This window comes from Microtus oregoni, unplaced genomic scaffold (genome assembly GCF_018167655.1).
Source record: "Microtus oregoni isolate MIOR12 unplaced genomic scaffold, Mior012 000011F_ref0000422, whole genome shotgun sequence".
Classification (NCBI taxonomy): Eukaryota; Metazoa; Chordata; class Mammalia; order Rodentia; family Cricetidae; genus Microtus; species Microtus oregoni.
Genome location: NW_024543070.1, coordinates 46,932,168 through 46,955,449, shown reverse-complemented (window position 1 = coordinate 46,955,449; position 23,282 = coordinate 46,932,168). Strand labels below are relative to the sequence as shown.

The 23,282-nt window shown below is 41.0% G+C and overlaps 1 protein-coding gene across 4 annotated transcripts in view; it reads right to left on the bottom strand.

The window, feature by feature from the left end:
• LOC121453357 (cytosolic carboxypeptidase 1-like) overlaps window positions 1–23,282 on the bottom strand; it is a 131,718-nt gene that overhangs the window by 18,314 nt on the left and 90,122 nt on the right. For all 4 annotated transcript variants that reach the window (XM_041660081.1, XM_041660078.1, XM_041660079.1 and 1 more), the window contains 6 exons: window positions 12,729–12,816; window positions 7,604–7,748; window positions 4,920–5,073; window positions 3,832–4,012; window positions 2,910–3,039; window positions 240–371 (listed from right to left, as the gene is read on the bottom strand). In XM_041660081.1, coding sequence (XP_041516015.1) covers window positions 240–371; window positions 2,910–3,039; window positions 3,832–4,012; window positions 4,920–5,073; window positions 7,604–7,748; window positions 12,729–12,816 — 830 coding nt within the window. The remainder of the gene's footprint in view (window positions 1–239; window positions 372–2,909; window positions 3,040–3,831; window positions 4,013–4,919; window positions 5,074–7,603; window positions 7,749–12,728; window positions 12,817–23,282) is intronic.

Below are 23,282 nucleotides of genomic sequence, written 5' to 3'. Positions count from 1 at the left end.
ATGGTCATAGTGTCTCTTCACAGCAATATAAAAACCCTACCTAAGGCACATCTCCATACGAAATACAAAAATAAATTCTAAATGGATAGCAAAGATCAATATGAAAGCAAACCTAAAAATAAAAACTTTAAACAAAAATAGCAAGATGCAGACATCGAATCTGATCAATTCACGTGTATTAAAATTTTCTGATATCTTACATGCATTTGAAATTCAAATATTCATGAACTGTATATTACCCTGTATCCCATGTCTTCCACAACATCACAGGGAGCTGAGTTGTCATGGGTATGCCACACTGTCTCTTTGATGCTGCAGCCATACATAAACACATTCTTTTTTCGAGAATGGCCATGGTAGTCACAATACACCTTAAAAAGAGCATATGTTTTCACAATTAAAGCCTTAGGTCTACACATGTCACATTCCAAAAGACACATCTGCAGGCTGACCCAGCATGCTCACATCTTAAAGATATGAGTGATGATGTGAACCCTTAACTGCAGGCTCTGAATTTATTCAACTCCATTCCATGTACAAAATCATTTTCCCTATACACAGCTTATTGTGCTCAAAGTTGTGAAAGAATGCTTTACTATGATCTTTAGTAACTTTAGGATGAATTAAAACTACAGTTGCCAAAACAAAAATTTTAATCTTTAGATTCATATATTACCAAATAAATGCAGATATATCAAGTCAACCAACAGCTCTGTCTTCTTTGGTCTTTAAATTTAGAAAAATCATCATTTAATAAAAAGTAAAACCAAGTTTTGTTAAGGATTTATAATTAATGTTTGAATTGCTAAATCCTTGAAGGTTTCACATGCTGTAGGACGATTTTTACCCTGTAAAGATTTGTTTCTTGTACTTGTTTAATAAATGCTGATTGGCCAGTAGCCAGGCAAGGAAGTATAAGCAGGGCAACGAGAATTCTGAAAACAGGAAAGTTTAAGTCTGCACTCGCAGACCCAGCCACAGAAGAAGCAAGATGTGACTATCTTGCCAAAAAAGGTACCAAGCTACATGGCTAACACAGATAAGAATAATGGGCTAATATATAAGTTATAAGAATTAGTTAATAAGAAACCTGAGCTAATGGGCCAATCAGTTTATAACTAACATAGACCTCTGTGTCATTCTTTGGGACTTAACCGCTGTAGGACCAAGTGGGACAGAAAAACTCCATCAACTGTCTTCTAAAACTGGTCTGGATTGTGATGTCTTCTCACAGTAACAGAAAAGTAACCAAGACAATAGCCTCCTTAACAATGGTCTGGAGAATCTTGGCTTCCACACCTCTAGAAAGACCAATCTGCATCTCACACCTGGCACAGAAGCCATCAAAACAGATCATGGCCTGCATGAGACCTGAAGCTTTCACAGTGGTAGAGGAAAGCACTTCAAGAAGCCCGCACAGTACAGGAAACAATTCCAACTGGCAAACGGGATTACATGAAATCAAAGTGTCTGCATGGAAAAGGAGGAAGATGGCTGGAGAGAAGGCTCAAGAGCACTAGCTGTTCTGAGAGGCTCTGGGCTCAGTGCCCAGCACCCATATTGGCCTCCAAGGGACCCAGGCTCTCTTCAGAGCTGCTCAGGACCCTGAACACGTGTGTCATATATTCACAGAAACACGTAAATTTTTATTCTTTAAAGCTATAAAAATCATTTTATTTAGCCAGGCACTGGTGGTGCATGCCTTAATCCTAGCACTCGGATCTCTGTGAGTTCGAGACCAGCCTGGTCTATAAAAGCTAGTTCCAGGACAGGCTCCAAAGCTACAAAGAAACCCTGTCTCAAAAAAATTATTTAATATTTACAAATGTTTTACCTGCATGTACGTATTTACACCAAGGGTGGGCCTGGTGCCTTCAAAGGCCAGAAGTGTTGGATGCCCTGAAACTGGAGTTACAGATCATTCTGAGCAGTCGTGTGGGTGTGGGAATCAAACTGGATCTTCTGGAAGAGCAGCCAGTGATCTTAAACACTGACACATCCCTCCAACCCTAAAGCTTGGGTTTTGTTTTTTGTTTGAAAACTACACATCAGAGGACTAATATCTAAACACTATAAAGAAATTTTTTTAAAAATTACTAAAAAATAAAATCACCCACTCAGTAAATGGTATAAAGAATCAAAAAGAGAGTTCTCAAAAGAAGGAATATTAATGGCTAATAAATACTTGAAAAGGTGCCTGGGAACCCACACAGTAGAGGGAGAGAACCAACTTCTAGAGTTGCCCTTTGACCTCCAAGCTTGCACTGTGGACAGGAATGCCAACCCTCCCACAAAAAAGATAAATAATTTTTTTAAAAAGTATTTGGCATCCTTAGCCAACCACCAGAGAAATGTAAATTAAAACTGCTCTGAGATTTTATCTCACACCAACCAGGGTAGTTGTCATTAAAATCCAAGTAACAGGTGCTGACAGGGAGGGAGGAAAGAGGAACCCTGCTCACTGTTCAGAAAGAGACGTGTGGAGCAGCTGTGGAAGTCATGATGGGAACTTCTCAACACAACTAAAAACAGAACTCCTGGAGGATCCAGCCTGAATCAACACTCTTAATGAGAATTGTATGCATCTGTAGAAATAGATGTAACTGGAAATGATTACAGTAAGTACAAGTAAGTAAACACAGAAAAACAAATACCAGTATGTGGAACCTAGGTTTAAAACTGTGTGTGTAGATGTATGATTAATATATGCACATGTATGCAGGTCACAATCTAGAAAGGGGGACGGGACACAGGTCAAGAGAGTAGTGGAACCTGCTGGGGTGGGAGGTGAGGACAGAAGAGAGCGAAGTCTAATGATACAGGGGTAAAGATGTCACTTTGCATGCCAATGTAAAAATATAACTTAATATGTACTATCCTAATCAATAAGTACAAATACAGCCACGTACCAGTGGTAAGCGCTTCACTGCAGCCAGGTACTGTAGTAACCCCTTCGCATGGTAAATCGTAGGATGCAAGTCTGGGTTTGGACTTTGCCACTGTCTGTTCAAATCCTCACCACTTAAGGAGCAGCGGTGACTACACAAAACAGAAAATACAATTGCCACAGACCATCACATACCCTTCTGATCCAACTTTATGACTTATTCCAGTAAGTAGTCAAGTAAATGCAGATGGCGCTCAACTGAACATATATAGTATTCATTAAGTAAACACACATCCATCATTTGCTATGTGTAAAATCTTATGTCATATTAATGTAACAATGGTGATTTCAAATTTTAAAATAAAGTTTTAAATTTTAAATAAAGTTTTTTAAGTTATAAAAAAATTGTGAATTCTTTGCTTTTCTTCTGTACTTTATAAAACACATCAATGGACACATTCTCTACTGACTAACTAGTAACCATCTGCAATGCTAATTTTCTATGCTGAGTGCATTAGCTGTATGTAGACGTGCAATCTGAGTCCTCCACCAGAGAAGGGCAAATACATGAAAACTATGTAGTCGTGAAAATGTCAATGTGCTGCCCTTTGTGCACAGGAGCTATGTACTAATGTCATCAAACAGCACAATCTCTGGCCACACTGGTATGAAGAAGGCAGAACTAAAGCATGAAAGGCCTTCTTCATACCTGGCACAGCTTCCCCAAAACAACTCAAGATTTCATGAAATGACATTCCATAGGAAGAACACTAGCACAGCCATTTAAAAGTCTATCGATGAATTACTCACCAAAGCTTGCTTTCTTCTAGAAAAAAAATCATCAAATCCATTTTCTGAATTAACTTGAACGCTACCAGCTCAGCGGACTCACATAACTGCCACCCTAAGAACTACGACATGGCTGTAACTATTGCTCCACTCACTTTCCATTGATGACACCGTCTGGATTTAGCATAGGGACGATTTTAAAAATGTAGGACTCCCGTAAACTCTGGGCGGTAGGGCTATTACCCATGAGGTATTCCAGTGTTCCTTTCATGACCCAGCTTGCGTTAGTTTCTCCAGGATGGACCCGAGCAGACAAGAAAATATAAGGACGATTTCCTAAAGTGCACATAAAATCTCAATTAAAATGAACAGCTAGCATGTTAAAAACCTGAACGACTTATCACTTTGGGGTCTAGAACTCTCCTCAGTTGTGAATTCCAATGTAAACTCAGGGTAATTCACTATGCGCGCGTGCATACACACACACTACACTAGGCCCTACAGTAGAAAACACAAGCAAGCTGCCACATGAAGGAACTTGGAATGTGAACACACACAGCGCAATAATGTACACTGTTGGAATCACTTTCCTATTTTCTAATGATTAAAAAAACTTGAGGAGAAACAGTTTTACAAGGACTATCACCTGGTAAAGCTTAAAATATAAAACTGCATTTCATCCCCTCACTAACTCTGCATGACAGCACAGCGGGACAGCATGCATAGACTGGCGGAGTAGTCATACGCACTGGCACAATCTACCAACACTGCACTTAGCCCACAATCACACGACTCACCACCCCACATCCATGCACAGCATCTCTTTTTGCTGTTGGTAATTTGAAATACTTATCAAAAATTGAACTATGATCTTATTTTTATTACCTCAGCTGTAAAACTGAAGTAATGTTAAAATTTTAAATGATGGAGAAAAAGCAAGCAGCTATTTAATAGTGCCAGCTATCAAATGTCTCAATTCTAAAATACCGCGGCCCTTCTGCTTCAGCACCTGGACCTGAGAACTAAAAGCATGGCTGTCGACGAAGTGCTGAGAGGAGATCTCAGCTGACCTCACTCTGCAAAGGAGACATGGGAGACACAGAGGTAGGTCTACAACTAGGTGAGGACCGAGACTAGAGCCCTAATCTTCTCAGGTGACTCTCAGTATTATTTCTATATAAATACATAGAAAGCAAACGCAAGTGAGAGGGCGTGACATTTTGAGTGAAGAAGATGGACTTACTGAATTGACAGATATGCTCATAATAATTGGACTCTGGCATTGCTGTAATGGTCACCAGGGGACAGCTGTTTCCAGACAAGGTTTCACACAGCACATCTTTTCGAAAATAAATTTGCTGAGGATTGTGTGCTGATTCCAATTTTTGAAGATGCATCTTGACAAAAATTTAAAAGCAAAGTATATAATCATTTCAAAACTCCCTATTGATATACATAAGTAACGCATCTAGATATCCACAGAACCAGAAGTAAATCTAGTTCCTAAAACTCTTCTCTAAAACCCTCAAGGCCAAATATAGGCCTCAACCTGTGCAGGACGGGAGAAAGGTGTCGTCTGCTAGCTACACAGCACAGCAGCAGGGTTTCCCTCAGTGGAACCAATATTCTAAATGAGTTCACAAAAGCTCAGCTGCCAATCTGATCCATGAAAAACATCTGGTTTGCAAAGCATTTAGAATGTTGGAATTATAACTAAGGTCACGTAATAGCAAGCTAAAACTACATAACAAATTATGAACAATTCCTTCTGATTTCAAGGTTAGTAATATATATGTGTAATGATGAATATATATAATATGCACACATACTTATATATACATATGTGTGTATGTATGATATATATATATATATATATATATATATATATATTTACTTTCCTTGGAGAAAGAACTTTGAAACAGAACTTAACTTAATGTCACTTAGGCCAGGAAGGCTCCTGATGCCACCCTCTACTGAAAAGCAGCCAAGCTTGGAGCCGTCAGCTCTTCCCCTCTGTTCTACAGGCCAGGATGTACAGTTATGTCCTCCAGTTCCCTTCCTGTACGTGACCACCCCTTCAGCACCCTTGCCATTAGACCAGATACTCTGCAGTGAGGATAAATCTACCACACCTGGCTTGATTTATCTTGTTTAGTTTTGATATACAATGCAAACATTCAGCAATCTCACAGTTTATATCCACAGTCTAAGAAACTGGAGTCTTGGATTACAGAATAAACCTAGTTCTTATGCCAAAAATTAATCTTCCTGCAGAAAAAAATTCAAAATGAGGCCATACTTTCCTACTTTTAAATTAAAAAAAAATTTAGTGCTTTTAATTAAGAAAACTGAAATCCAATTTAGTAAAAATTTGCTCACAGAAAGTTTGGATAAATATCAATTTGTACAAATGATATTTGAAATACATAAATGTTCCTTCCTACTTCTTTTAAACTCTTTTTCATTTGTGGAAGCATGGGAGTTGGCATGTGTGCAAACATATGCAGACGTGTGGAAGCAGGGAGTGGGCATGTGTGCACACATGTGCAGACGTGTGGAAGCATGGAGTGGGTATGTGTGCACACGTGTGCATGTGTGTGGATGCATGGGAGTGGGCATGTGTGCACACGTGTGCAGATGTGTGGAAGCATGGAGTGGGCATGTGTGCACACGTGTGCAGATGTGTGGAAGCATGGGAGTGGGTATGTGTGTACACGTGTGCAGATGTGTGGAAGCATGGAGTGGGCATGTGTGCACATGTGTGCAGATGTGTGGAAGCATGGAGTGGGCATGTGTGCAAACATATGCAGACGTGTGGAAGCAGGGAGTGGGCATGTGTGCACACATGTGCAGACGTGTGGAAGCATGGAGTGGGTATGTGTGCACACATGTGCAGATGTGTGGATGCATGGGAGTGGGCATGTGTGCACACGTGTGCAGATGTGTGGAAGCATGGAGTGGGTATGTGTGCACACGTGTGCAGATGTGTGGAAGCATGGGAGTGGGTATGTGTGTACACGTGTGCAGATGTGTGGAAGCATGGAGTGGGCATGTGTGCACATGTGTGCAGATGTGTGGAAGCATGGAGTGGGCATGTGTGCACACGTGTGCAGATGTGTGGAAGCATGGGAGTGGGCATGTGTGCACACGTGTGCAGATGTGTGGATGCATGGGAGTGGGCATGTGTGCACACGTGTGCAGACGTGTGGAAGCATGGAGTGGGCATGTGTGCAAACGTGTGCAAATGTGTGGATGCATGGAGTGGGCATGTGTGTATGCGTGTGCAGATGTGTGGAAGCATGGAGTGGGCATGTGTGTACACGTGTGCAAATGTGTGGAAGCATGGAGTGGGCATTTGTTTACATGTGTGCAGATGTGTGGAAGCATGGAGTGGGCATGTGTGTACATGTGTGCAGATGTGTGGAAGCATGGAGTGGGCATGTGTGCACACGTGTGCAAGCATGGGAGTGGGTTTGTGCACACGTGTGCAGATATGCTTACCCATGTTGGTACATGTGAAAGCAAAAGCTGCCACGTAGTGTCTAGCATTCATTGCTTCTCTATATTTTTCATTTTCTCTTCTGAGGTATGGTCTCTGACTAGACCAGAGCCAAGAACCCAGGACCCAGCAGCTTTTGCTCCCAGCGCTGGGGTTCAGGAGCTCACTACACAAAGCGGTCTTTTTCCTGTGTGGGAGCTACAGACCTAAAGCTGGGACCTCGAGCTTGTGCAGTGAGCGCCCTTCCTCCACCAGCCCCAGGCTTTCATAGTCATTGCATCGTCTCATTTCCACCTGTAATGTTTGCTGAGCCCGAGCCTTCCCCTGCTCTGATTATTTATTCAACCAGAAGCAACTTATCTCCAACTGTCTGATACTTACCCACAATAAAGAGTGATATTCGAAAGTTTACAATCAGCATCTCTCACCTGCAGAGTTGAATATGTATATGGATAGTGATAGGCAAAATAGCAGACATCATCTTTATGTGGGAAGTTCACAGTGAATGTAATTGTATAGTAAGACTTTCCCTTCTGTCCACCTGCAGCAACTGAACTTCTTGAGAAGTGATTTCTGCAATTAAAAAGCATAAGGCATAGATGTTCTGATTTTCCTTTGCTAATTTTATTAAGTGGAATTTCAAAGAGAAAGAGAAAACCCCCCAGTGGATAACTAACTGTTTTATTCCACAGATATTACTCTTCTACTGCCTTGATAAGCACCATGACCAAGGCACCTTATGGAAGAGAGTGTTTACCGGGATTACAGTTTCAGGTTAACGTCCACCTCACTATGACCATCATAGCAGGGAGCACAGTAGCAGGCAGGCAACCACTGAAGAGTAGCTCAGCATTAATGCCTTGACCCATAAGCACGAGGCAGGAAAGAGCACACAGGGGATATTGGGGGCTTTGGAAACTTCAAAGCCTCCCCCCAGTGACACATCTCCTCCAACAAGGCCACACCTCCTGACCCTTCCCTAACAGCTCCATCAACTAGGGAGCGCATGTTCACGCATCTGAGCCTTTGGAGGCTACCCTGAGCAGGCCGTCCAGTCCGTGCCGTCCAGTGATTTCCAGCTTGTTCTTCAGATCCCATGTGGTTAGATCTTGACGCTGTGCATCAAAGGCAGCTCCCTCCCTCCATCGGACAATGGGCTGAGGACTGCTTTCACGGTACACAGTACTAGCACTTCACCATAGTTAGTGTTGAGATTACCACAGGGACATAGCCAGGAAAGATGCTGCTTCTTAATACTTCCTAATGTGGTGTAAGGGAAACTGGCAGCATCACGGCTGCAGTGTTCTTGCCAAAAATAAACCTAAAGTTAAGTTTTTATATCTAACTGACAATGTACAAGAAATCAGCAAGATACACTTGTTAATAGCAAAGGTGCAATCAGCAAGACAAACACAAAACTCCTATATGAGAAATGAGTCAGTTTAACAGGGCGCTGGGAGGGAAGGGCGGGTACACACTGCCCACACTGAGTCACGGTGTGTGGTGAGCAGGGGCAGTCAGCAGCATCCTCAGAGAATTTTAACAGGGAACATTCTGAAGGGTATTTTCCAATGACTGCTCTTCCCTGCTAGCAGTTGTAGAAATACATCACTTTCCAGCCTTTTATACTTAAAACATGCAATGTGTGATCTTTCATCAAATTTAATGGGGGAAGCAACAAGCAGCATTTACATAGCCCCTGGAAGAATGTGAACACTGGCTAGATGACATTAAGAACTTTTCTTATGTATGATAATGGCAAGGTGGTTAGATGGTCTTAAGGGATCTTTGTGTTTTAGTGGTAAGTATTTCTGGACAAAATATGTGTATTTGACAATTGCTTTAAAAATTCAGCATGGGAGCCCACACGATGGCTCAGTGGATAAAGGTACTTGATGTCAGAGCTGATGACACAAATTCAGTGCCCAGAAACACGTCTTAGAAGGAAAGAACCAAATCCCAAAAGCTGCCCTTTGGCCTCTACACTCAAGCAGGTACACCCACCCTCCAAAACCCAGCCCACAATGTAAATAAATAAATAGGAAGGAACTTACATAAATCAACTTGGAAGCAGGTGGGGTTTTTTTTGTTTTTTGTTTTGTTTGTTTTTCGAGACAGGGTTTCTCTGTAGCTTTGGAGCCTATCCTGGAACTCGCTCTGTAGACCAGGCTGGTCTTGAACTCACAGAGATCCGCCTGCCTCTGCCTCCCGAGTGCTGGGATTAAAGGTGTGCGCCACCATCGCCGGTGGTTATGAAATACACAAACAAAACTGACAACATGATGGTAAATGTTCAAAGTGGGCAGTGGACATGTGGGGTACCACCCTGTCCATGGCTGTTATAAGTTTAAAGTGGGCAGTGGACACGTGGGATATCACCCTGTCTATGGCTGTTATAAGTTTAAAGAGGGCAGTGGACACGTGGGGTACCACCCTGTCCATGGTTGTTGTAAGTTTAAAGTGGGCAGTGGACACGTGGGATATCACCCTGTCCATGGCTGTTATAAGCTTTAAAGTTTTTAACTTTTGCTGACATTAGTGTTTAAGGATACACTATCAACTTATTTTCTAAAGTTCTAAAATTCTTGGAAAAACAGGGCTTACAGGTCATTTATTCCCACACTTACATATTCACACTGGTCCTCATTAACTCCATCTCTGTGTCTTCAGTGCACAGACAATGGCAAGCACTAAGAGCTAAAGAACACACAAAACAGGTCCAAAAAGGAGCCTGACAGTTGTTTTTCCCTGAGGTGACAGCTAACTGAATAGGCATTTATGCCATCATAAGTAGTCCCATGAAAGTCACAGGCTATAAACAAACATACACATATGTTGACAGAAGAGAACTTTGTTCTATTTATAGCTGACATAACAGTGTCCAATCCTGACTGAATGCAGGCTTCTGGAAAGCAACCCCAACAACACATACAACATAAAAAATAGTTAAGCATTGTATGCTAAAATGCGCTGAATTCCAACTGACCCCAAAACAGCCAGAGAAAAAGCAAAAATGAAAATGCCTGTTATCATCCCTTATACAGAAAAACTTAAATCATGCTATGGTCACACACTTTGCATATGAAAGGATTTGAAATGTAAAGAAATATGGATGTTTTAATATTTAATAGCCTGAGCAGGTCTTCCAAAACCTTGCCCACCAATGCCTAGGTCCCCTCGTTTACTCCAACATTAAGAACAGAAAGGGTGGTCCAGGAGCACCTTTCTACTGAGCTGTCATTAAAACACTACAAGCACTGCAAAGTGGAGATTAGGGCACACACTTCCTTTGTGTCTGCTCCTCATTTATTTGCCACTTATTTTGCTAACAAATAGGGTGTACAGAACCTTACTGAGAGGAAGCCTGTTTCTTTCCCAGAAAGTAACAGCACTTAAAACCTGGGTTTTTCTATCTATCTATCTATCTATCTATCTATCTATCTATCTATCTATCTATCTATCTATTTGATATTCGGGACAGGGTTTCTCTGTAGTTTTTGGTGCCTGTCCTGGAACTAGCTCTTGTAGACCAGGCTGGCTTCGAACTCATGGAGATCTGCCTGCCTCTACCTCCCGAGTACTGGGATTAAAGGTGTGCGCCACCATTGCCCAGCAAGACCTGGGTTTTTCCAAAGGGACGGCAGCAGCTGTTAAATCTGTGTAAATTCTAGAAGCCATCGTCTTCTGATAAAGCTAAGAAGGATGAGATATCCGCGCTGTTAAGGACTACATTAAAATCAAAACCCACTTATGGAAAACTCAAAACTAACAGGACAGAAGCCAGCATCCAACAGAGATAAAACATCAAGGCCAAAATTATGAGCATATAAAACTCTGTGTGACTGATGGGAAATGATCATTAAAAACTAGAATGTTAAATGGTTAGTTTGGATGCAGAGTTTTTCAAACCTAAGCATTTCCCCTACTGTTTAGCATCCATGTTCCAACAGAAGACCACAGGGAAACTGGAATCTCACGTGGAACATCCAGTGGGCTCTAGTCAAACAGCAGAGGGTATCCTTACGAGCATGAAGAGGGTATTCTATTAGTAAAGAAACAGGAGAAGGCCGAATCCACGCTGTGAACGTGCAAGGTTGTGCTCAGAACTGTGAGTCAGACACTTGTGTAGTTTAAATTTTAAGAGTTTAATCTGAAAGTCTGTGTGCATTACTAAAACAGCTCTGAAAAGACAGCAGCAAGCTGTCCTTCTGCCAAGAGAAGGTGTGACTGACTTACAAAATCGCCCTTTCCAGCGGTGAGACAGCAAGCCATACCTTCTAGCTTTCCAAACACGGACTGCACATAAACGAGCACCAAGTGCCCTCAGGCGTCCAGCACAAGCACTTCGGGATGAAGGGGTCACGAGGAAACCAGACTAAGTGACAAATGATGCAAAGAACTGCTGATAACTATGCAGGAGTCATGTATTGTCATAGTAAATAAAAGAAGCATTAAAGATACAGAGTGGAGGTTACCTGGAACATCAGAGTAAAATGGGAAGCAAGGACTCTAAGGAGTCCAGGTTGTTTAGCAGCAAAGCTACAGTCACAAACAGGACATCTATATCATACACAACACCTACCCTCCCACACAGGCTCAGGGACCACTTCAGAGGAGAAGGAAGAAGAACATTCTGCAGTCTAATGTCTGGGAGGACCAGTCTCACCAGTCTCAAACAGTGACCACTGGACATGACAGGGCTGCTGTGCTCAGGAACCCACAGCAGCTGAGGGTACCTGCACACGGTTAACAGGTGTCCAGTCTGGCCAGGGAGCCATAGACACCTGACAGCTTCTGAAGGGGAGAGAGTCAGTTCTCTTTAAGGGTGTGGCCCCTAGCAGGTCCACCATTCCCCAGTGGATGCCCCCACACACAGGAATATGGGCAGCACAAACTGGCCTCCATGAGTTATTTTAAAAGAGGAGGAAGAGGAAAAAGAAGAAGAGGGAAAAAAGAAAGAGATCAAGTTGGGGTGTTAGGGAGACAGGAGTGAAGTTAAGAAGAAAGAGTGGGGGTTGACTAGAATTAAAAAAATATATTGTATGAAATTCCCAGAGTTAACAAAAATTATGGCTACTGTTGCTGTGTGGAAAAAAAAACATGACCACTGGGCAGTGGTGGCACATGCCTTTAATCCCAGCACTCGAGAGGCAGAGACAGGTCATGGACAGCCTGGTCTACAGAGTGAATTCCAGGACAGGCTCCAAAACTACACAAAAACCCTGTCTCAGAAAGAGAAAGAGAGGTTGGGGGGGGGCCGCTTATTTGGCTTGCACTTCCACATCACGGTTCATCATGGAAGGACATCAGGACAGAAGCCTGGAGACCAGAGCAATGATACTACCCACAGTGGGCTGGGCCTCCCACACCAAATCACTAACTAAGAAAACATACTACAGTCTGCCTACAGCCCAGTCTAGTGGAAGCATTTTCACGATTGAGACTCCCTCTTTTCCAGTGACTCTAGCGTCTGTCGAGTTGATATAAAACTAGCCAGCACACATACTAAGCCTGTTTTCACTGTTTTCGATGGACTTCTGTAAGAATACTTACTTGTAGTAACAAATGTCAGTCCCCATCCGAATCCACCATGGTCTGGCGTTTAGAGCTTCCTGAACTGAATACATAAGTGGCTGCATACCTTTGAAAGAAGAGGAAAGGGAAGAAAATATTTTTTTCAGAACTGTTGATGTAAAAATGAATCTTGTATTTCTAGAAAGCACCAAAAATCCAGGAAAGCTGAGGTACAGTGCATGTCATTATTTTGGGATGTATTAAAAAATTTGAGAGTTCTTCAATTATAATTTACCAATAATAACCCCTTTTAAATTTTAACTAAAATGGAATAACTTCAGAGTGAATGGCTACCATTTTTCTGTTAAATTGTATGTATTCAATCAATTAAAGATAATGTACTCCTTGAAGAAAGTAAAACAGCCATACATAAAGATATGAGAATCTAGGGAGATGGCCCTGAAGGTAAAACTCGTCACCCAAGTATGAGGCTGTGTTCCAGGCCCCAGAACCCACATCTGAGAAGCTGGAGGCAGTAGCACATGTCTGTAATGCTCTTCGAGGACAGGAAGAGGCTCATCCAGCCTGCCTGGCTGAGGCAGCAGCCCAAACAGCACATGCATACACACAGATGAGTATCACTCCTCTAACTCTCCATAGTGTCTCATATGCCATGAGAAAGGCCGAACAATCTGTTTGCTGTCATTCTCTCTCCACTTGAGTGTTAACGTAGAGTGGTGTCCTGGCTTGCTTTATTTCAATTTGATACAAGCTAGAATCATCTGAGAGAAGGGAAACTCAATTAAGATCAAGCTGTAGGGCATTTTCTTAATTAGTGATTGACATGTGAGGGCCCAGTACATGGTAGGTGATGTCAGCCCTGGGCTTGGTGGTCCTAGGTTCCTCAAGAAAGCAGGCTAAGCCTGAGCAAGCCATGGAGAGCAAGCTAGCCTAGTAGGCAGCATCAGCTCCAGCCTCCAGGTTTCTGCCATTTGCGTTCCTGTTCTGGCTTCCTTTGGTGATGAACAATGATGTGGAAGTGTAAGCTGAATAAACCCAAAGTTGTTTTTGGTCATGGTGTTTCATAGCAGCCTACACAGTGAGATCTTATCTTCCCCTTCTCCCTGCCCCCACAAAAAAACATAAAATCACCTCATTTCTTTCCCTAACCTGATACAGTAGACTTTTAAACTGGAATTGAATTAAATCCACGTGTTAATTTTAGAAATACTGACAGCTTTTACTGAGATCAAGTTTGTAGGGATAAGTCCCGCCCCTAAGGGGGCGTGTTCGCCTCTGGCTAACGTTTGCCTATAAATTTGGCTAGCGTGCTCCCAGCTGCTACTTCTGCTTTCCTGGTCTCTGCGGGAACGGTGGTTCTGTAAGTCTATTTCTCCATTAAAACTGTATATATATTTTTACAATCTGTCTGCATTCGCTTACGCCGTTACATTTTGGCATCCAACGTGGGCCATTTTGCCCCCGACTCAAGCGGGTAGCCCGCTAGCTAACATAGCACCCTCCTGGGTGCTGTTTTTTAGTTTGTGACTCGGGCCCCAGTGCAGAGTCTGAGACACACTCGGCCACACAGGCACATTCTGCCTGCCTTGGCTAAGTTTGCAGTGGAACCCCACTGCCTGAATTAGCAGAAGCTCAAGTACCTGCAGTTTTGCAACAAAAGCCGGCACAGCAGCAGATTTGGTCTGATACAAAGTGACTTGGCCGGGTGGTGGTGGCGGCGCATGCCTTTGATACCAGCACTTGGGAGGCAGAGGCAGGCGGATCTCTGTGAGTTTGAGGCTGGCCAGGCGGTGGTAGCACATGCTTTTAATCCCAGCACGTGGGAGGCAGAGACAGGTGGATCTCTGTGAGTTCGAGGCCAGCCTGGTCTACAAGAGCTAGTTCTAGGACAGGCTCCAAAAACACAGAGACCACCACTGGCAGGAACCGATCATTGCAGGTAAAAAATTTTTCTTTTATAAATAAAATGTCTGAACACATTACTGTTCAAGAATTTAACAGTTTTTTTAATTGTACCATGTGGGAGATTTTACAAGAAGTATCTATCACCCCACATCTATGGATCCTTCTGGGATTCGTAGTTTTCATTGGCACTAAATGGTTTGATAATAGAAATATGATAAAGTCTTTACGAGACGAATCCAGGATTCTTAAGGCAGAGATTGAACGCTTAAAAACAATTGAGAATGACAACAATATTCTCAAGAATCAGTTTGAAGTTCTCCAGGCTGATGTTAAGGAGAAATTCATTACTATGGAAGAGGGAACAGCTGATCTGGATCGTAAGCTTCAGTCCCTTTCTGTAGGAACTGAAACATTAGTGGCTGATATTAAAGAGAAATTCATTACTATGGAAGAGGGAACAGCTGATTTGGATTGTAAGCTTCAGTCCCTTTCTGTAGGAAATGAAACATTAACTGAGAGAATCAAAACTGCTGAATGTGACAATCTGATTTTGTCTAAAGCTTATGACAGGTTGACAGAAAGATTGTCAATACAAGAAGGCACGGTTAATGCCATAAAAATTATGTCCAAAGATGAGATGTTATCTCTAATGGACAAACTTCATACTTTAGAATCCTCAGTGACCCAGGACAGGAGATTCAGACATTGCAGAAGGCAATGGTGAATAGAATTGAAAAGATTGAGGAATTTCTAAATTCTGATGAAGAAGAGCAAAGGGTAGAAAGGCAAATTTTAACTACATCTGTGGGTAAATCTCTCCGGGACAATTTCCACAAAGCTCTACCTACAGCTCTACCTGCCTTTCCAGTAATAACAACAGAGAAGGTGATTGGTTCCAAAAACCCTAGGGTCATCAAGGAGGATACATGGGAGCCTGTCCGTATGAATGATCTCAAGGAAATAAAACAGACTGTCATGAATTTTGGGATGCAAGCCTCTTTTGTTAAAGAGATGCTAAGATCTTGGGCCACGACAAGCAGAGCAACCCCCTTGGACTGGCTCCAGCTGAGCTCTGCGGTACTTGAGAGTGGACCGCAATTGAAATGGAAATGCTTATTCAGGCAAGAGGCTAGACTCTTAGAACAGCAGGAAAAGTGAAGGGAATTGACATTTCCCTAGATAAAATTCTAGGTGAAGGGCTCTTTTCCGACCCTCAGGAACAAGCTAATTTGGATGAAAACACACTCTCCATGTGTACTACAGCAGCCTTAAGGGCTTGGGACAGGGTACAAGACCCAGAACAGAGAATGGAATCATTTGTCAGAGTTAAACAGGGTCAGAGAGAACCCTTTAGTGATTTTTTACAAAGATTAACTAAGGCTGTACAAATAGGGATATCTGACCCAGAAGCAAGACATATAATGATTGAGTCTTTGGCTTATGAAAATGCAAATGTGGAATGCAAAAGGATTTTGGGCCCTTTAAAGCTCAGATCAGCGCCCTTGGAAGAATGGGTCTTGCATACACTCAATGTTGATACATTTGATTATGGCACTGAAGCACGGGTAGAAGAAGCAATTTCCAATGGTAAAAGGAGACACCAGAATACCAAATGTTTTAATTGTGGCAAAATGGGTCATATGAAAAGGAATTGTAGACAACGGATTTTCAGAAATAATAATAATAATAATAATAATGCATCTTTCAGAAATAATAATAATAATAATGCATCTTCTAGAAATAACAGAAATAGGAGGACTCAGCCTTCAGGTTTATGTAGAAGATGTGGAAAGGGCAGACATTGGACGAATGAATGCAGGTCTACAAGAGATAGACAAGGCAACCTGATACACTCGGGAAATGTGAGAAGGGGGGCCTCACAGGCCCCCATGGCAAACATGGTTCAGTCATTCCAGTTTCTGCAGAGAACGTGCCTCATCAGGACAATTAGAAAGCCCCATGCCTACTGTTACAAGCAATAATGATCAGAAAGATAAGTTACGTTTGTTTTGGCAAACTTCTATAAATGATCAAAGACCTAAACAGAGTGTGTGTAAATGGCAATTTTATTACTGGCCTGCTGGACACAGGTGCTGATGTAAGTATCATTACCCCAGAATCTTGGCATCCGTATTGGCCTCTTCAGAATGTAAATGTTCAGCTCCTGGGAACTGGAACCCTATCTCGAGTAAGGCAGAGCACGAGATGGGTTGAATGTATAGAGCCAGAGAGACAAATAGGAAAATTAAGGCCATATGTACCCAATATCGCAAAGAATTTATGGGGTCATGACATATTACAACAATGGAATACCGAAATTAACATTCCTGCTACTTCTAGAGCCTATATTTCTGAGAATAATATTAAAAGATATTACAAACGGAGAAAACCGGCCATTCAGACTGTACAAGAACAAGCAATTGATGTCCCTTCAGAGATACCAACAGCCTTACCTCTAAGATGGTTGACTGAGAAACCAATATGGACAAAGCAATGGCCTTTAGCTGAGGAAAAGTTACAGGCTTTAGAACAGCTGGTACAAGAACAATTAGATGCTGGACATATAGAAGAATCTACCAGCCCTTGGAATTCTCCTGTATTTGTGGTTAAGAAAAAATCAGGTAAATGGAGAATGGTGACAGATCTCAGGGCCATCAACAAGGTTATTCCACCTATGGACCCTCTGCAATCTGGAATTCCTTTGCCCTCTTTATTTCCAAAAGGATGGCCTCTCACAGTTATTGATTTAAAGGATTGTTTTTTCACTATACCTTTGCAAAAAGAAGATAGAGAAAAATTTGCCTTCACAGTGCCTACTTATAACAATTCTCAACCTTCGAGGAGGTACCACTGGACCGTCCTCCCCCAGGGTATGTTAAATAGCCCCTCCCTGTGCCAATATTTTGTGAACCAACCATTGCAAATAATACGCAAGAAATTTCCCAAATCTATAGTATGACATTACATGGACGACATTTTGTTATCCGATTCAAACATGGATACCTTGAACAGACTGTTTGAAGAAATAAAGATACTTTTACCTAAATGGGGATTGCAAATCGCTCCTGAAAAGATTCAGAAGGGAGATTCTGTTAATTATTTAGGTTATAAAATAGGTTTGCAAAAAATTAAGACACAAAAAGCACAAATTAGGAGAGATCACCTACGGACTCTTAATGACTTTCAAAGACTGTTAGGAGACATTTCCAGTCTACGACCAGCTATTGGAATAAAACCTGATCTAATAATTCATTTGAACAAAACCTTGGATGGTGATAAAGATTTAAACAGTCCCAGAGAATTAACAGCTGAAGCAGAAAAGGAACTGACAATGATTGAGGAAAAATTACAACAGGTACATGTGGACAGGGTGAATCCAGAGCTCGATTGTATTCTCGTCATACTACCATCAAAAATTTCTCCTACAGGAATTTTAATGCAGAGAGATGATATTATTTTGGAATGGGTCTTTTTACCACATAAACCAAGTAAGAAACTGAAAACTTATGTGGAAAAAGTCTCTGAGTTAATTATAAAAGGCAAGCTGAGACTTCGTCAACTAGCAGGCATAGACCCAGCAGAAATTATAGTGCCTTTCACTGCTGATGAACTAAAGAAATTATGGGAAGATAATGAACCATGGCAAAGAGCTTGTGCTAATTTTTGGGGAGACATTAATAACAACTATCCAAAAAGCAAGAGGCTTAACTTCATAAAGAGAACTTCTTGGATTCTTCCTCGAATCATCCGTGATGCTCCAATAACTGGAGCCCGTACATTCTGTACTGATGCCAATAAATCAGGGAAGGCAGGTTACAAATCAGAAGACTTGGGTAAGGTGGAACAAAGTCCGTATAATTCTGTCCAGAAGGCGGAATTATATGCCATTCTTATGGTGCTAAGGGACTTTAAAGAACCTATTAATATAGTTACAGATTCACAATACGCAGAAAGAGTTATTTTACATATTGAAACTGCTGAATTTATACCTGATGATACTGAACTAACCTCATTGTTTCTCCAGGTTCAAGATCTGATCAGGAACAGGCTTTGCCCTATGTACATAACACACATCTGATCCCATATGGGTCTGCCAGGTCCTCTAGCACAAGGTAATGCAGAAATTGATCAATTATTGATTGGTAGTGTGCTACAAGCCTCTGAATTTCATAAAAAACATCATGTTAATAGCAAAGGTTTGAAGAAAGAGTTTTCAATTACATGGCAACAAGCTAAGGAGATTGTAAAGAAATGCCCTACTTGCTCTTTCTATAACCAAACGCCACTGCCTGCAGGGGCTAATCCAAAGGGCACCCAAAGGAATGAAATCTGGCAGATGGATGTGTTCCACTTTGCAGAATTTGGCAAATTAAAATATGTTCATCACACCATTGACACTTATTAAGGCTTTCAGTGGGCAACTGCTTTAAGTTCAGAAAAAGCTGATTCAGTAATCACTCATTTATTAGAAGTCATGGCTATCATGGGTATACCTACACAAATAAAGATGGATAATGGTCCTGCTTATATCTCTAGGAAAATGAAACGGTTTTTTGATTATTACAATATCAAGCATGTTACAGGTACACCATACAATCCTACAGGTCAAGCAGTCATAGAAAGATCAAATCGAACTATAAAGGATATGTTGAACAAACAGAAAGGGGTGGAAAACACCCCCAGAAATAGGTTATAATGCTTTGTTAACCTTGAATTTTCTCAACGCTAATGAGAAGGGAACAATGGCTGCAGAAAGACATTGGATAATGGAAAAGTCTACTGAACTAAATCAACCAGTTTATTTCAAGGATGTGCTGACCTTACAATGGAAGCCAGGAGATGTGCTACGATGGGGAAGGGGTTTTGCTCTTATCTCCACAGGTGAGGAAAAATTGTGGATACCGTCAAAATTAATAAAGGTTCGGTTTGAAGAAGAGAAGCCACTTGGAAAAGATAAATAACAATTCTTTCATAAGGATGGCGAGCATACTGATGGTAAGAAATACAGATAGGTTGGAGGCAGGGTTCTTATCTCCACAGGAAAATACTCATCTTCAAAGAAATTAAGGGACCCTGAATATTTAATTACTGATGGATGGACACATTTTGTAAGTATTAATTTATATATATATATATATATATATATATGTCTTATTAAACATTTCTTTATAAATATGTAGAGCTGGTTTTGAAGTTGGACTCTGGCTCAGTCCCTCTCCAATTCTAAGCCTGTTATTAAGAGAAAAACCCAGAGTTTCTGGACTTTCTGTCTCATGTCAAGAGCCATGATATGGGACAGAAAGAAATATGAATTTAGAAAACATCTTTGCTTTTCTTCATATCTATCATACTTTTCATTGAAAATATCTATCATGCCTTTCATAGAATATATATATATATGTATGTCTATATATGTCTATATGATTAATGTTTAAGTTTTTCTCAATGAACAATGAGTTTTTCCTGAAGTGACATTTGAAGTTTCCAGGAAGAAGATGGGGCCCCACAACAACAACTCTACCTGGTTGATATGACATCATGATACTGATAGCGCTACTACAAGACCTGTTTTGGATACCAGCTGCACAAGACGATCCCAACTTGGTTAGCTGAAATGGTGCACATCTTGTACAACATTCTGGCCAGACCTCCACAAAATACTCAGAGACTATTGGCAATTTTAAAAGACATTGATCTTGAAATTTAACCATCATTTTACTTTCACAGGATCCCCCAGAAAGAACGTCGCCCCCATGACAGCTGGAAGTAATTCTAGAGGACGACGTCCCCTCTCCCAGTAAAATTTACCCCTGGGTTTAGGGACATCATTTAGGGGTTGGGAGGTTGGGGGAGGAATTTTATAAGCTCAGGGATCATTTTGAAAAAAAAAAGAGGGAAAATGATGGGATAATAGATTTATAATTGTGAGTTACTGCTTTTAGACAAATATATTGGTATCGATTCTTGTATATTGATACAAAGTTAAATTATATTGACTATTGTATGCATGCATGTTTCTATCTCTGTTTAAAACATTTTTTATGTATTGACATATATTGTATTGATAAATATATATTGTATATATTTACCATATTGCAGTGTACATTTCTACCTCTGATTAAGATACTTATATAATGTTTGTGTATTGATATATATTTACCATATTGCAATGTATATTTGTACAGTGTTTATATTTGGAGGTCATTATCCTCATTTGTTACACAGTTGTTTATTGTCTTAGTCTTTAAGTTAGATAGATATTGAGAATTATATAGATAAATAATCATCTAAGTTTGTCATTTATAATTAGACTAATCAGGTTCTTTAGATATATAGAGATTATACTCAGTATAGATAGATAATCTTCGACCTCTTCAAAGAGCTGTAGAAAATGGCCTTTAATCTAACTCAGAGTTTTGTGACAGTGAGACACAATTGCTCCTGGCAACACCGCTCTATTCCCGAGAGAATGTTGAGCACCAAAGACACTCCACCTGGAGCCTTTCTATTTGGCAGAACTGGCCTTTGGGCAAAGAAATGCCCATACCTCAACCACTGACAGATACAGAGCGTGCATCAATGGATAAAACAGGACTGTCATATCCTGCCAAGACAGGGTAAGATAGTTTTGAAAAGTTCCTTGCCTTTAATAATGGTATGTCAGTTATGTTAGGCCTTAGCCAAAGTTGGTTGACTCAACATTGCAAACGAGACTTTGGGTGATTGCCCAGGTAGTCAGTTGTCTCTGTCAATTGTTGCACATTTTGGATATATCTCGTTTGTTAAGTAATATTTTCCCTTCTCAGATCTTTGACGGAGTTGAAGATTATATAATTGTAATTACTCTCTGCATTATTTAGACTCCTTGAGATAGCATGTTTAGCAAAACTTTTGTTCTCAATATTGTTTGTTATATTTATTATTTGTTATTATTGTATATAGTTGTATTTGGTTTAGCTCTGTCTTATTTAGACAAAAAGGGGAGATGTAGGGATAAGTCCCGCCCTTAAGGGGGCGTGTTCGCCTCGGGCTAATGTTTGCCTATAAATTTGGCGAGCATGCTCCCAGCCGCTGCTTCTGCTTTCCTGGTCTCCGTGGGAACAGTGGTTCTGTAAGTCTATTTCTCCATTAAAGCTGTATATATAATTTTACAATCTGTCTGCATTCGCTTACGCCATTACACAAGTTTGACTTTAAATTCTACTTTCAGTACGTAATTACTGAAGGAATATTTCACTAAATATATTTGCATTTTATAAGGTTTTTCCTCTCCCTTTCCAACTGACTCTTTCAAAGCTATTTGTTGCTCACCTTCAAAGTGTGTTGCCTGACACACACCAGCCCACAGCAGCGATGCTGCCTCCTGGATCTCCCAGGGAATAACATTCTACTGCGAGCTCCTTATCCACCTAGCCCCTCATAGGAAGTTACTGTTATTTTCTATTTTCATTGCATTTCAGGAGATCACAACCTCAAATGTTGACGGTGAATATACTGGTAAGAATAAACTATTGTTTTCTCTTAATTTTAATCAAAATGTTACATACTACTTGATCCAATATTGGTCAAATTTCTCAGTTCTATTCTGTATAATACAAGCTACAGTGAATAACGCCTGTGTGCCCAACACTGCTGGTCTTAGGCAGATAATGGTCAGTATACTCTCTCAACCCACCTGCCCTAGATGTCAAGTGCTTTTAATGCCACAATTCCCCTATTTCACAAAAACTATTACTGCGTTTAAAAGTCAGGATCATTTTACTTTGGGCCTCTCATTACCCACAACAGAACACCTTGGCTTCTCACACCCCTGATGGGCACACTGTATGCTGGAGGCTTCTTACTGTGGGCCGTCTTAGTTCTGACAAACTACTGTTCCTTTAGCAGTAACTTGTTATATCGGCTATTATTTGGAATCCTGCACCTAGATTCTTAGGTTTCTTATTTCTTAGATTTATTATTTTTAAAATTATGCTTATGTGCATTTGAGTGCAGGTAACCACATGGGATGGAGGGGTAGGGTTCCCTGGAGCTGAAGTCACAGTCAGTTGTGAGGCTCCCGGCACAGATGCTGACAATCGAACAGCAATCACCGCAAAAGCAGCTTGCACTCTCAGCCATAAGCCAGCTCTCCAGCCCCTTAACTTGGCTCTTTTAAAAAATAAGTGTGGAGATCACACTAGGTTCAGAAAAGAAAACTTAAAACCATTTGATTTTTTCATCATTTGCTAAAATAAACAAAAAAAGTATAATTTAATTTTACAGCATTAAAAACCTAATGTATTCTTTTTTCCCATTTTTTGTTTCTTTGTTTTGTTATTTTGAAGCAGGTGCCCAAGGTGGTTTAAATTCACTACACAGCTGAAGCTGGCCTTGAACTCCTGATTCTTGTACTCTCCACCTCCCAGGTGCTAAGATGCAGGGATGCGCCACTATGCTCAGCTCTCAGCTTTCAAGAGTTCACAGCATCTCTAAATTTCCACCTCGGGAGGCTGGACAGACAGCTCAGGTCAGAGTACTGATCGCTCCTCTCCCAACACATGGTCACTCACAACTATCTTTAACTCTAGATCCTGGAGATGGTCCTCTACCAACCAGCAGTACCTGACACACATACATGCAGGCAAGACATGCAGGCAAGACACTCAATCACATTCAATTTTAAAA